This window comes from Microtus oregoni, unplaced genomic scaffold (assembly GCF_018167655.1).
Source record: "Microtus oregoni isolate MIOR12 unplaced genomic scaffold, Mior012 000054F_ref0000373, whole genome shotgun sequence".
Classification (NCBI taxonomy): Eukaryota; Metazoa; Chordata; class Mammalia; order Rodentia; family Cricetidae; genus Microtus; species Microtus oregoni.
This window is the reverse complement of record NW_024543830.1, coordinates 9,544,312-9,560,179: the sequence shown is the minus strand read 5'-3', so window position 1 is coordinate 9,560,179 and position 15,868 is coordinate 9,544,312. Positions and strand designations below refer to the sequence as shown.

The following is a 15,868-nucleotide window of genomic DNA, read 5'->3' as shown; positions in this document are numbered from 1 at the left end:
TGCAGGCCAGAAGAGAGCGCCAGACCTCATTACAGATGGTTGTGAGCCACCATGTGGTTGCTGGGAATTGAACTCAGGACCTTTGGAAGAGCAGGCAATGCTCTTAACCGCTGAGCCATCTCTCCAGCCCCCTGAAGTGCATGTTTTTATTCGCTGTGCTGAATACATTGTCTCAAAGGAAGGAAACCCCACTTATTCCTCCTGCCTGTTGAGACTCTACGCCGTGGATCACAATCTCCTCATGTTCGACCCCATCCCTGACTCTGGTAACTGGCATTATACGGTCTTTCTGTTCTATTTTTTTAAAAGGACATTCAATTAGAATTCTACCTGTAAGGAAAAACACGCACTGTCTTTTGAATATGAAGTGTCTCTCCCAGTCAAGTGCTGAGACTTGGCCCACCTTGAGGCTTCACTCACTGGGATGTGATTAGGTCATGAAGCCTCTGACTCCATTGCGGGGTGAATCCACTGACAGTGTTAACATCTGATGATGCTCTTGGGTCCTGATGAGGATTAGGAGAACGTGGGTCATGGAGGATGTGCCTTCTGTGTTTGCCGAATCTGGTCCTCCCAGCCTTCCTCTTTCTCTCTCTGCTTTCTGGCCAGCAATGTGTAGTGTGTGCCCTTCTGTGCCCAAACTCATGAGCGTGATGCTCTCCAGTTTCATCCTGGTTGTCTTGGAAACAAGACTTTTTTTTTTATCTTTTTCACCGGTTGAGTTGTATTGTTTCCTGACACTTGAGTGGAGAACAGAAAAGTGGCCCAGTTTTGGATCTGTGGGGACAAGTTTGCTAAAGGTCTTGAGAAAATGATTCATCATTTTTAGGAAAATGATGGGAGTAGGTTTTCTTTCCTCCACGGATATGGATAAAGATGTGTGATAGATGGGGCCTAGCCTCAGGGCACCCACCTTGAAAACAAAGGCCACCTGCTGGCTATATGCCAGCTTGACCAAGCTATCATTATCTGAGGGAGGGAGCCTCAGTTGAGAAAATGCCTCCATAAGATTGGTTGCAGGCAAGCCTGTAGAGTATTTTCTTAATTAACGATTGATGTGGGAGGGGCCAGCCTATTGGGGGTAGTGACACACAGGCTGTGGACCTGGGTGCTATGACAAAGCAGGCTGAGCAAGCCATGAGGAACAAGCCAGTAAGCAGCACCCCTCCATGGCCTCTGCATCAGCTCCTGCCTCCAGGTTCCTGCCCTGCTTGGTTCCTGTCTTGGCTTCCCTCAATGGACTATGATTCAGGATATGTAAGCCAAATAAACCTTTTCCTCCCCAGATTGTTTTTGGTCATGGTGTTTTATCACAGCAATAATAACCATAACTAAGATAGATCACATACTGAGAACAGAATTATCTGTGGTTTATGGAGATAAAACCCCAATTTGATAAGTCTAAACATCGCCCTAATTCTGGTTTACTGCTTTTGTGGGTCAATCACACTGTTTGTCGTTTAAAGCGTGGAGGTTTGCTTTGAGAAGCCTCCTTTTACCTGGTAAGTTTGGAGCAGCGCCATGCTGGTCCAGACTTACAACGTTGCTTTTCCTGAAGTTCCCTAGGACTTCTGTGTTAATGAGACAGATAAGCAGAGACTGTGGACACTCTATTTGGCAGCCCCTTTCTGCCCTTCTCTGGCTTCTGAGAGTGTAGAGAGAAAGCAACAGTCTGCTGGGTGTCTGCTGGAAAACTGCTAGTGTGGGTGGCCAGCTGTGAGCTCTTCGTGTTAGTGTTGCTGTTTGTTCTAAAGACAGAGCTGCCCCACAGAGCCCAGGCTTCCCCCACAGAGCTCAGGCTGCCCCCACAGAGCGCAGGCTGGCCTTTCATGCACAGTCTTCCCGGCTCAGCATCCCCGGTGCCATGGTTACAGGTGGATCACTATTCCTGGCAGGATTGGGTTATCTGTGCAGAGCAAGGGTGCCAAAGCCTTTAGCCTTGCAGCTGTGACCGGCAGTGTAACTCTATGCATGGCCAAAATGTTTGGTAGCATTTCCCCTCTGTTGGAACTTACGGATTTGAGGAAGCGATACCTCATTAGCTGAAAATGAATATGGTTGTTTTTTGTTCTCGTTTTTTGTTGTTGGTGGTGTTGTTGTTGGTGGTGGTATGTGTGGATGTGTTTGAGGGGGTATTCCTCAGCTCTGTCTTTCCTAAAATACAACTTTTTTTTTTTTACATTTTCTTCTTTTGTATGTGGGAAGATGTGTGCACACCATTGTGTGTGTAGGTGGGGGATGTTAGAAGACAGCTTGTGAGAGCTGATTCTCTCATCCCGTGGGACTGGGGAATTGAATACAGACTACCAGGTGTGACGGTAAGTGTCTTTACCTTTTGAGCCATCTCATCAATCTGCTAACTTCCTTTATACAACTCAGAAAACTCAGGAAGACTAGGCCTGTGGGTTCCCACTTCCATCTCAGGTTCACCCCTTCTTTCCCCACTTCCCATGGCTGTCTCTCAGTATCACTATACCAATACCAATAAAACATCAGTGGGTATCAGTGTGTAACTGGTAAGAGAACACCATGTCACTTCTTTTATACACACACACACACACACACACACACACTCCCATCACTTATAACAATTGGTTCAGTGACTTAAAGGCCTGCTTCCTGGTAAAAGTAGATTCCGCGATAGTGCAGATGCCCCTTGTTGTTTTGTGAAGCCCAAGAAAAGCCATATTCCACACCAGGATCTCCAGCTCCTTTGTTCCTGCATCTGAGGTGTAGCCTCCCCTCTGTGAAACAGTGGCACACAAGGCCGCCTGCAAAATACTTACATCCAAGAGAAATTCCACTAGGACGTCCGCAGCGAACTCCCCATCAAACTCAATCGTGCGATCACCCTTCAGAACGTACAGGCTTCCTTCTTCATTGAAACCTGGGAGGGACAGAGGCCCAAGGTCAAGGTCATTCAGGTGCAGAAAAGCCTTCTAGGTCCTGAGTGGCAGTGGGGTCAGGATCAGTGGAACTAATATTAACACAGACGGTCAGGCTGTCAGGGTCAGCCGTGAATTTGAAATTTCCTCTCAGTTCCACGACTGCTTTAGTTTCCAGGAATACCATTGACCCCTGCCATTGTCCTTACCAGAACCTGTACTCCCCACTGCTACCTGTCACCTGAGCCCGGCTTCAAGCCCCTTGATCACCTAATGTCTGCTCTACTGCTCCACCCACCTTGGCCAGACCCGGGCTCCTCATCCCTGGTCCCATTCTTGTTACTTCTGCACCGTATGGTGTTAGGAAAGGGTGTGTCCAGCACGGAGCACAGAGCCAGGCTTTACATCTCTTTTCCTTTTCTCTAAACCTAGAATGACCTCCATCCCTGACTCTATCTTGGTTACTTCTTCTGGTTCTGGCTTAGAACCCATTTTCATCTAAGGTCTCTGCAGCCACCTGGGTCTTCTATGGTTGCTCTCGGGGCTTGAAGGTGCTCACTCTAGGAGGACAGTCTCTACCAATAGGGGTGTGCTCTTTTCCAGGGCGCAGCCTCTCGCACAGAGCTGGGTGGGCCAGCCTCTTACACAGAGCTGGGCATCTGTGTGTGGATAACTCTTCTTCACGGGCCTCTTTATTCGGACCCCTGGTTGATGCTGGGAGGCAAACAGCAGCTTCACCTTTGCCCCAGTACCCTTGGTACAAGGCGCTGTACTTTAACAAATCCTTGCGGGGACGCTGTACCCTCTCCCCCGGAATATTAAACAGCCAAGATTGTTATTATTGCAAATCCACCACATTATTAATTCTTCAGATGGGTCGTTTTCAACTCTTTTATCCAGGAAACGCTGTCTCCTAAGGAACTACAAAGGACCCTCGGGAGCAGGAGGGCTGGGCCACAGCCTGCTACCCTGAACCCCATCTGAGGAGCTACTGGCATACCCCAGCATTGGATACACAAAATATTCTTGACTCTGAGAGCATCTGATCTTGAAATGTGCCCCAGGAAGCATCGATCAGCATCTTGTTTGGGATTTTGTCTTGAGTGAGGCCAAGTAAGGCTTCATATCCTGTTATAGCCATGACCAAAGTGAGGCAATCAGGAGAGGAGGGTGAGGGCAAAGGGGCGGGTTTGCAGAACACAACCATATCATGGAAACTCCAAATATCCAACATCTACATTGCAGCTGCTTTCATCCCTCCATGGTGACCCTAGAGAAAAACATATTTAGATAGACCAAGCACCGTCATGCCCTTGGCCAGTCTGTTCTTGTGAATTCTCGTTCAGCCTGTGCTGCCTAGGTCTGAATATTTCTAGGGCACTAGCACTTTTTAAAATTTTACTAAAAATTCTTCCAAATACCACCCACTCACTAAAGCAGTGGCAGGTTGGGAGCAAGGCTAACAATCAATGAGCTGCTAGGGAAAGAGGTAGAACTCATTAAATAGTTTTGACTCTAGGAAGAGTTGGATGTATTTTACGTCTATGCTCAGGATAGAAAAGGTATTTTTGAGACATCTCCAAGGAAATTGATATGCCAGACATTCTCAGTAAGTCATCATAGGCATGAGTTCTTCCTGTGTCAACTTAAGTAGTCTTCTCTAAAATAAATCTTATCTTTAAAAATGTCTGCTCTTCTCAGAATTAAAACAGTAAAGAGTGTTTTGTAATTTGCTAGGATAACGCATCTGCATGTACCTGGGATAATGCATCTTCCTGGACCTAGGATAATGCATCTGCATGTACCTGAGATAATGAACCTGTATGTACCTGGGATAATATATCTGCATGTACTTGGGATGATGCACCTGCATGTACCTGGGATAATGCATCTGCATGTACCTGGGATAATGCATCTGCATGTACCTGGGATAAAGCATTCGCATGTGTCTGCATGTACCTGGGATAATGAACCTGCATGTACCTGGGATAAAATATGTGCATGTACCTGGGATAATGAACTTGCATGTACCTGGGATAATGCATCTGCATGTACCAGGGATAATGCATCTTCCTGGACCTAGGATAATGCATCTGCATGTACCTGAGATAATGAACCTGTATGTACCTGGGATAATATATCTATCTGCATGTACCTGGGATGATGCACGTGCATGTACCTGGGATAATGCATCTGCATGTACCTGGGATAAAGCATTCGCATGTGTCTGCATGTACCTGGGATAATAAACCTGCATGTACCTGAAGACATCTATTGAACCACCACTAAGATTTTTTTTCTTCTTCTGTGCTTACTACTCCAAAGGCAATTAACCTTTCTTCAAAGGGTCTGTTTCATAACCTCCTGCTATTTTTAATAGCCATTCTCCACTGGTCATGCAGAAAAAGCTAAATGGACAGTGTTGGGGGTGGTATTTGGAAACCAGCGGGGTTCCTTGTGCCCTTTCTCCTTGGGATTATAGAATGGGGATCTTAAAGGGCACTTGATCATGACATATTGACATGAGAGATTACTGCTCTCTCTGCCTTGTCGCTTAACTGTGCCTCACTTAAATCCATCCAGGCTGAAATTTTCCAGCTGGGGTTCAGCCTTAACTTTGGGACTTCTGGAGACTCTGATGTAATTGCACAATGTGCTGAGTGCTGCTGGAATGTTCCTAGAGAGGCCCAGAGAAGCCACTGAGGCACGAAGATGCAGTAGCTGGGCTTCTAGATGCTGTGGGAGCTGTCAGTCAAGGCCCTAGAGCCTTACATCTCTTTCTCTCTGCCTGATACTGTTACAAAGATAAATTAAATGATTCCTGCCAAACCATTAGATCGAGGCCTAGGTTTACTTTTATCAGGCTCTTCTCTGACCCGTAATGGTGTATGCACTATCATTTTATGTGTTTGAAAATAATCCAGTTACCATGCAAGATAAATATAACTGCTTTTTTTTTTCCAGACACATTTGTTTCTTCCTAACGGATTTCAAATAACAAACTTACCTAGTCTCTTGGCAAGCTTGGCTTCTTTCTTGGCATCCACCATCACAAAGCCTATGTTTTTATGTTCCAGAACCTGGGCCACGAGCTGGAGACAAATAGGTAGAGGAAGTGAGTTAAGGGAAGAGTGACAGTAGAAGCCATCCCAAGCATCAGGGCCAGTACCCTTTGCACATCCTGCTACTCGGACCTCTGATGATGAGTCAGCAGAATGCTGAGAGTCTGAGCAGGGGGCTAAGGGGAAAGATCTGGAAAAACACATCCATAGCCACAAGCCCCTTTCTGCCCTCAAGAAGACAAAACTGGGCCACAGAGAATCCAAAAGGAGCCAAGGGTACTCAAACACTCAGTGGACACCTGGTATGGAGCCTTGAGCCCTTCTGCAGTTGTCAAACAAAACTGTCAGGGACACATCTTTGAGTGAAGGAGTCCTGAGGCCTGGAGGCCTCCTGCCCCTGGACAGGTGCCCGCTGGCATCTGGAGGCTTCCTGAAGCCCATAGTGAGGAAAAACAAGGGGAAGTGTTTGAGGATGGAGGTACCATTGACCCTAAAGTTCAGGAGGATGCATTGGTGCCTTGGACAGGGAGGTGGCAAAACAAACAAACAAACAAACAAAAAAACAAAAACACTCTAGCAGACAGCAGCATAGGAGATGAATGTAATGCTATTTTATTTGTATTTTAATAAATAAAGCCTGCCCACAGATCAGAAAAGTAAAAGAGCCACACTGGCCAGACTTAGAGACCAGGCAACAATGGCACACACCTTTAATCCCAGTAGCCACAATGGCACACACCTTTAGTAGCCACACTAGTTTGCCATAGAAACCAGACGGCAGTGGTGCACACCCTTAATCCCAGAACTAGAGAGGATTATAAAACAGGAGGAGACGGCTCTCGCACAGTCTCATTCTGAGATTCCTGGAGGCAGGATCGCCGTTTTGGACTGAGGTAGAGGTAAGAGCCAGTGGCTGACTGTTTTGCTCTTCTGAACCCCAATTTTTGTTTCTGGGTTTTTATTAATCATGCTTCAGATGAAGCCATGTGTAAGACTGGCATCCAACTAAGCTTCCTGAAACTCTCAAATGTCAGAGCGCCATTTCTCTGTCGTCTTGCCATCTCACCAAAAAAGGGCCTTGACAGAAATGGGGATACCATGAAATACGAAATGTCTGGGGACTGAACCTAGGTCCTTACAAAGCACACCGAATCATTGTGCTACACTCTGAACCTGAATACCACTTTTAAAACACATATATTTGTTAGGATTATTTCCTAACAAGAGCTCCCTGCCGACGCAAAATTCCCAGTCAAGCCGAATCAAAACAAGCCAAACTAAATATTTCAATTATTTCACACCATGGTGGTGTATTTTCAATTTTCACATCTGTGTTTTTGCTAGTATAGAATATATCAGTGTATTTTTATGTTTTTCTTGTAGCTTATAACCTTGAACTTATTTATTATTTCTAAGAAAGTTTTCTTTCTTTGGAATTCTTGGGAAATGTCTGGGTAGATAATCATGCCACCTGCAAAGGTATCGCCTTTTCCCATTTGTCCGACTTTCCATTTCCTTGTGTTTCTGCCCACTTTTCATTCTGCCAGTGAGAACTCTAGTCCTGCATTGAAGATGGTACCTTGCTTTCTTACCTGGTCTTTTTTATTTCATTTGGTTTGCACCTCAGTCTTCTGGATGGAGCTGTTTTTCCTTTCTGTCCTTTTCATTCTGCTACATATTTTACAGGTTGATCCTGTGTATTCTACAGTCCTTTGGGGGTTTCTTGTTTCCCCCAGAAACTCGGGGACTATTTGGCTCTGCCGGTGCTCTTTGTTCTGCTACCCTCTGTTCTGTGGCTGTTCTTTCGCTCCATCCTCTGTTCCTGTGTCTACCCCTGTTGTATCCCCGCTGTCTTCTTCCTTCCATTCCCTTTCCAGTTAGACCTCCTAGGTCCTCCGAGGTGAGCGCAAATCTGTCCTGGCCTAGTCACGCTTCCTTCTCATCTGTTCTCAGTCTTTCTCTTTTTCTCTGGCTCTGAACCAGCCCCTCCTTCTGAGACGAAGGATCCTAACAGAATGTCGATCTGCTGCAGGAATGCCCAGTGCCTGCAGTGGAGAGAGGACCCCAGGAACGGGGAATCACTGCCACCCTGAACATCCCAGAACGTTTCTCTTTTCTTGGATTTTGTCCGGGACTGGGAAGGCTGGGAACGCCGCATCACCGCTGTGACTCACCATGAGGTCCCCGCGCCAATCGCTGCAAAATCTCTCGGGTGTAGGCTATTATATGCAGTCCATCAGACCATACTGTGTTCTCTTTTCCTAACAAATATTTTTTTTTCATTGCAAGCCACCCTGTCCTATTTACAGAAGTCAAAATCTTAAATGAATGTTCCCCTGTCAATCATTCAAAGCCACCACACCCAGCTTTGCAGTACAGTAAATTCCTCCCTCTTTTCCAGCATGAGCCTCGACAGTAGTCCTTAAACTTCAGTCGGCACAAGAATGACCCAAGGCTCTGTTAAAATGGGGCTTCTTGGTCCTCCTCGACTGAACTGAGAAGCTAGAGCTGGGTGGGGCTCAGGAATCCACACTCTCATCCACCACTGCGCAGCCACACCCCGTGGTTCTGAGGCCCGGGCTCTCCAGTCAGTCGCTCTCTGGAAAGCACAGCTATGAATGATTGCTCTTCCTCTGAAAGTCACACGGCAGTGTTCCAGCTGTGGGCTCACGTTGGCTCTTTTGATCTCTCCATTTAGTGTGGGAGGTACTACTAATCCAGGGAGGCATGGAAACGGTCCACTGAGCACTGGCGGCCCTCATCACCCAGCTCTCACAGCCTGCATTATGTCCATGTAAAGGTGGAAAGAAAGTTGACTCAACAAGGTTGTCCTAAACTCCATAGGCGTGCCGTGCCATGACATGCACGTACCACACGCCCACACTCCCAACACACACACACACACACACACACACACACACACACACACCAGGAAAGAACGAGAAATTAACTTGGAGAATTAAACAAGAGTGTTTGATTCCAACTTCTCCTCAGGACACACCACTACATTTGTTTGTTTATTTGTTTGTTTTACGTAAGCACAAATGCGTTCATCTCTTGGGCGTGTGAAACATAACCTTTCCTGTCTTGATATCTGCATGGGACTTTTGAATATGGTTGAGTGGTCAGTAGCTATCGCTGTCCTATATCATAGGTGGGCCAGAAAGCCCCAATACGTGAGGTGTACCTTCCCCCTCCTCCTGTTCCTCTTCCTCCTCAGCATTCTGACTCCAGATTCCTGTACCTCCTGAATCGCTGCCAGCTTCCATCCTCCCTCAACCCAAAGCCTGCCCCTCTGAGCTTCACCGTTGCCATCACCAGCTCTAGCATGCAGCCTTCACAAGCTTAAATCAGTCTGAGCCGGCAGGCATCTAAGAGTACTGTGGGAGTAAATGGGGAAGGGGCGGTGGTGAAGACCCGAGACCTCTGAGTTAACTCTTGGTGTGACTGGGTTCCTGAGGACCGGTAGTCTCTGGGGAGGCTGGAGTAAGCAAACTGGTGACGGCTGCCTCTTGCACGTGGCTCGTTTCCTCCATCATCCCACTCCTACACCCTAAACCCCACCTCACTTACCCTCTCTCCCTCAGGTCTCCAAACTTTAGCAAAGCTTGGATGCCCAGAGCAGGCCCAGGCTCATCTTTCACTCAGTTGTCCTTTCTAGAAAGCCGGTGGCCCATCCCCAGGAGTGAGCTCTGGTACTTTCTGTAATCTGGGTTTATATCTCTTCTGTGCTGTGACTCTTTCCTCACTGTGGCCATCTCAATTGTCTCCTGTAATCTGTGCAGTTCCTTGGAGACAGTGGGTGCACGGATGGATTGGTCCTAGCACATCACAAGTTCAAGGAGCTTGTGAACCAGAGAGGCAAGAAGCAATTATCAGCCAATACTGTGAGTCCCGGGCGAGAAAAATGATTGCCTCCACGTTTCTTAAATTCCCAGAAAATCGGAATACTCTTTTATATGTGACTGTGATTTTCTCCTGCTAGCTTGCAGCCATTCCTGACTGGTTTGAGTTTGGTGGGTTCTTTCTCTGTCTTGCTTGAGAGGTCATCCTAGAAACTAGCCCCATCTGTTGGCTGGTTATATGTAGCTCCTGGAATGGAAACATTGTTCACTCTCTCAGAATCATTAGGATTTGGTTTGGCCATTGCTGATTTCTTTTTACCCAAAAAGAACTTCTAACAAAGTTCTATATAAATAATATCATAGATACCATGATAAATAAACAATATAATAATTCAGTAGCTGACAACTATTTGTTTTTGGTATGTCGTTCTCTTTCTGTTATTATATTGTATTTATACTACCATTGCTGTTGGAATGATCGGGTCCATGTGCATGCCACCTTTAAATGAGTAAGTGACCTATACTTGTTAGACCCCAATGATGAAGAGCGTGGGACTTAGTGTCAATTCCTGGACTGTATACTTTGTCACTAGTCTGTGCTGTGACTTCACTGCACAATGTAGGCAGTAACAATATCTACACCATGGGACTCTTTTAAACTTTTGAAGGTCAACAGAAATAACAACTATGAAGTTTGGCATGGGTCTTCACATACAGTAGATGCTTAATAAGTGTAGATTTCCTCCTTAATAGTATGAAGGCTGGGCCGTGGTAGTGCATGCCTTTAATCCCAGCACTTGGTAGGCAGAGGCAGGTGGATCTCTGTGAGTTCGATGCCAGTATGGTCTTCAATAGCTAGTTCCAGGACAAGCAAAACAGAGAAACCATGTCTTGAAAAACAAAACGAAAGTATGATAGCTGAATATGGTTCTGGATTGTGTGCCGATCCGCAAGTATCAAAGCCCAGGGTATCAGGATGGAAAGAGAAGTAACGATCGTTAGCTAAGGATGAGTTAATGAGAGAGGCAGCCAAAAGAACAGGGCAGATTTAAAGGCTATGGAGTCTCATGAGAGAGAGAGAGCTTGTGGGCAGGAGTGGGAGGCAAACCATAAAGAGCCTGGCAGACCATGAGGAGTGCTGTGGGTTTGGTTTCCATGAACTTTGGGTGTGTCTAAATATCCCTCCATAACCACACAGCCCTGCATGGTGGGCCCTCTGCCTCTTCAGCTTAATGGGAGCCTGCATCTAAATATGTTCTCCGGTCCATCTAGAAGGCGCCCTTCAACGTTCTTCACCGATTCTGCTGTCTTTGCAGTGTACCTGGGCATGCTAGTTCTCTAGAAGGTGACCCCTGACCCAGTTCTGCTGTCTTCGCAGTGTACCTGGACATGCTAGTTCTCTAGAAGGTGACCCCTGACCCAGTTCTGCTGTCTTTGCAGTGTACCTGGACATGCTAGTTCTCTAGAAGGTGACCCCTGACCCAGTTCTGCTGTCTTTGCAGTGTACCTGGACATGCTAGTTCTCTAGAAGGTGACCCCTGACACCTGCTCCCAACTCGGTGCTTACTCAGGGACCCTGAGATTTTCCTCTGCAACTTTCCCTTGGTTTGGATATGATGGTTGTGATTATCACCTCTCTACTGTCGGTGTTCAGGCAGCCGGCTCTGTGTCTATGTCTGCCTTTCTCCCATGCTATCTCCAGCACCCAGGAGGGTAGCTGAACTGACTCCCAAATTAGTGCCTCAAGTAAATGAACCAATTAAAAGGGAGACTGCTTGTGAGAGCAGAGGCCAGTGGGACAGTAGACAGGCAGAAGGAGTGAGAGCATCCACAGGGAGTAAACAGTGTCAGCGTAGGTTTGAAGGGGGACATGTCAAGGGCTGGACCAGAACAAGCTAGCTTAATGGAGCAAGTTGTGTTTGGAGGAGCTAGGAAGTGTCCTGTGTCCGAGATGTATAGGAAAAAGAGTGAAGGTTTGAACTCTGGGGTTGGAAGTTATAATTTGGAGTTGAGTAGAACAAAGAGATCGACCTGAGTTCAGAGAGGGTAGACCCAGGCCAGGCAGAGGAAGGGTATGAGAAGAAAGGGCATCCAGGTGGCGGGCAGGTGTGTGGTCAGATCGGGAGACGATTCTGGTCTCAGACAGAGGTTTGGACCATGAAGAAGCAAGAGCCTTATATGGTGGCTAGTACGAGCGGAGAGATAGTACTAGTACCAGCGAGGCCCAGGCCTTCTTCCTTGGCTTTCGAGAGAGAACAAAGGAGAGGGGCCATGAGGTGATTTAGGATCTCCAGCCAAAAACCAGAACAAAGGACAAATGGTAACGTCAGGAGAATATTCCAGAACTGGGGTTAGATTCGCAGAACTGATAGAGTTGCAGTGAATTCATGGTCACAGAAAACACTCAAGCTTCCCAGAGGAGCTGAGGGTGTGAGAGGATGGGCCACTTAGGGGCCTGGGGCATGACAGAGCCTCAGGTCAGAGCTGGCCATGTGAGAGGCTGTGAAGCAGATGCGTGGAGATAGGTGGCTGAAGAAGCACCCACCCCGTGCAAGGAGGAGCTGCTCAGAAGCTGAAAGGCATGAAAGGATCACTATGGTGCCCTGACTGCAGAGTCACTAAGTCCTGGTGCCCCAGGGAGTCCAGGAGGGGCAGGACCCCCGGCTGGTCTCCCTCCTGGACTGGTGAGCCACGGATGACCTTGTAAAGAAAAGCCGGGACAGGCGCCAATGCAGGGAACTGGACAGTCGAGTGGGTGGCAAGGACAGACTGGAGCAGGTGTGGCTTGCTTGTTCCAGAAGTTTGTCCATGAAAGGAAGTCAGTGCACAAGGGAGTGAGAGGAACAAGTCCCCCCTGCTGCCTGGCTATTGCCCTGGGCCTCAGAGGTCAGGGCTTCCAATAGGTCTGTGTGTGCCTCCAAAGTCCCTGCATAGGACTGTGTGTGCCTCCCAAAGCCCTGTATAGAATTTATCAGCTCTAATACAGGGGGAGAAGCTGGAATTTCCTTCCTGGATGGAGGCAAGATCGGAAAGGGGGGAAGGGTAAGAACTCTGGAGAGGGCCACTTGAAAGAGGCGGCTTCTGCAAACTCAAGAATCTGCAAGCACCAAAACCAAGAAGCCTGAGGAGAATTCTGCAGACCTCTGCTCAAAGACACTGTCCCTCAGGCCAGCCACTAACAGTACCCTGGCTGCACTGCTGTTCTTTCTAAGCGATCCAGGAGCCAGAGAGCTCTGCTCTCCCTGTCCTTCCCAGATGCCATCTGGCAACATGTCAAACTACTCAAAACTGTGTCCCCTGAAACCCGAGAGCCCACATTTATCTCCGGTATCTCCTGTCGCTTTTGGCCACTCTCAAGCAAGTCCTGGGCTATGTATAGCCTGGCAGTTGGCACACATTATGTCAACCAAGGAGGCTGCTGGGGATGAGGACAGCTATTTATGAGAATCAAGCATTTACTGAAGCCTTTTGAGGCCGGCGGTGGGTAGCCCTTGAAAGTGCTGAGGGGGGAGGGAGGCTTCTTATTTTCTTGGCACTTTGGGGACCTATCACCCCACCCAGTGCCAAAGCAGGGACCCAAAGGCTGATGCTGTGTGTTTGCTGCATCCCTCCAGGCTGAACGTCTATAAAACAACCGCAATAAAGCACCAATTAGGGAAACGGTGTAATGGCTCAGTGGGAAAGCCCCTTGCCGCTGAACTTGACAACCTGGATTTGGTCTCCAGTACCCACGTGGTAGAAGGGTACAACCGACTTCACAAAGTTGTCCTCTGACCTCTATACATGCCATGGCATGAACACACATACACACATTCACACACACACATTCACACACACACATTCACACACACACACACATGCACACACACACAATTAATTAGATTAAAATGTTAAAAAAAGATAGTACTGAGTGGGTATTCACTATGCCAACCACAGCACTAATTGCCTCATGTGAATTTTCTTATGGAATCTTCATGAGGGGCTCCCAAGGAAGAGCTCTGCAGATGAGAAAATGGAGGAACAAGAGGCTAACTAACTTGTCTGCAACCACAGTTTATAAACAACCCCACTGAGAGTCCAGCCCTGACACTGCTCCAGAATCGGAGCGCTCCTCCACTGCAACCCACTTCTGCAGAGGGAACCAGAGGGACCTGAGCCCACGCCCTGGCTCTGCTGATGACCAGCTGTGAGCTGAGCAAGTTATAGCTTCCTTGATCGTCAAGTTTCTTTTCAAAAAAGAAGCGAGAGCCAATTGTTGCCAGCACGACCTATATGCAAGCACTTAGTGGCGGTGTATTCCCTGTAAAAGCCACCGTGGGGCAAACCCTATTCTAAACCTTGTCCTGACCACGAGCATACATGGGTATTCCCCTGCAGGGGAAACTGGTGCTCGCACAGTCCCGCGAGTCCACCCAGTGCTTTTCACTCAGCACGTCTGGGATGGAACCCCAGAGTGGATTTTTCTGCTCTGATCCCATGCCTCTAGCCCTAGGCCCACATACAGCGAGAGCCTTTGCTCCACACAGCTTCTGACACGTGAGCACCGTCTCTCACTGCACAGCTTTGGGTGATATCCAGTATGACAGAATGAGGGAGGCTGTCCCTGGAGGTCAGGGCTTTCGTTTATCCATCTTACACTAACAAGAGCATTTCATGGAATAAAAAACAAATGGGTTTAATTTCCAGTAACACACACACACACACAGAGAAAGAGAGAGAGAGAGAGAGAGAGAGAGAGCGCTCTAACAACAAACTTAATCCTAAGGCAATATTTGGGTCTGGAAGCACAGTGATAGAACATTTGCCTTGCGTGAGCAGAGCTCTGGTTCAATCACCAGCACCATATAAATAAATAAACTGATTAATTAATTATTTATTAACATGGGGGCTAGGCCATGCCCTTTCCTAATGTTCTTAGCAGAGTTCTGTTCTCAAGAGCTGTGGAGATGCAATCTGGCAGGAGACTCCCTGAAGCCCTCCCCCCACATACACACTGAGAAGAACCCCACACACGGTGCCCAGACCTTTTGGGGGTCAGAAAGAGAAGGCTGCCCTCTACATTCACTTTCTCTTGGTTAGTATCATCTTTTATTAGAAAGGGGAGGAGGGGGTGCCCTGCCCACAGAGAGACCTCCCATTTGTGAAAGAAGGGCTTGGACTTCTCTGTCCTATGATGCACACTGAAAAGCAGAAGCCTGGTCCTCCTTGGCTGAACTTTATGAAATAACTGGGCCAGGCTAGATCCAGGAACTCAGGGGGCTGGGGCAGATGGGGCTGCATCGTAAGTGCAAGGTCCCCCAAAACAAAACAACAACGAATTCTGACAAGAAATATTCTGATCACATCTACTAATGACAGCAGAGGCTATGGAAAACTAGCTTGTGTGGTGATGAGGATGTTTTATGGGATGTCACACAGCGGTGAGTTCAAAAGCAGTCTTTAACTGTGCAACAAGTATGTGTGGGTCACTTTTACGTGTGTCTTGTGTCTGTTTTACAATTATAAGATTGTCTGGGAAGAAAGTACATATTGTGGCTGTTGGAATATTTCACAAAACAAGCATTCAGCCTTGGAAAATCCCACTCTGCCTGCAACCACACGGCTAGCACACAGACTCAAACTCATTTGCTTCATAGGTAAATTGGGGGGCGGGTTGTGTGGTCAGCTAATAGCTTGATATCCTGACCTAGGATGCTTGTGGGGAAGGGGTGAGACAGAGCCAGGTGAGGGCCAGCCCAGCACACAGCAGATGATGGGGAGGAGAGGGTACTTGGCTTGGGTACCCAGCAGCAGGAGGGAGCTCCTGGAACCAGGCACCCTGAATACTCCGATGCCTTGGCAGCCCACAGCATCGCAAGATGGCGTGCTGGATCTCTTCCTGAGAGGCTGTCCAAGCAGAAACAGCTTGGGTGGATAATTCTGGCCGGCTGCATGTAGCTTAGACTCTGCAGAACCTTCTGAGACATCTTCAAACAGCCTGACGCTGCGGGATGAACTGGCTTTCTAGGGCGAACAAGTCACGTTAGAAGTAGACGGAGACTGACGCTCACACGACACGCCCCACCCCAACTTGCAA

The 15,868-nt window shown here is 47.7% G+C and overlaps 1 protein-coding gene across 1 annotated transcript in view; it reads right to left on the bottom strand.

The window, feature by feature from the left end:
- The window catches only part of Casq2 (calsequestrin 2), a 60,330-nt gene that overhangs the window by 32,054 nt on the left and 12,408 nt on the right, over positions 1–15,868 (bottom strand). Inside the window, exons 2-3 of the mRNA XM_041638040.1 lie at positions 5,893–5,977; positions 2,787–2,887 (exon numbers count right to left, since the gene is read on the bottom strand). Coding sequence (XP_041493974.1) covers positions 2,787–2,887; positions 5,893–5,977 — 186 coding nt within the window. The remainder of the gene's footprint in view (positions 1–2,786; positions 2,888–5,892; positions 5,978–15,868) is intronic.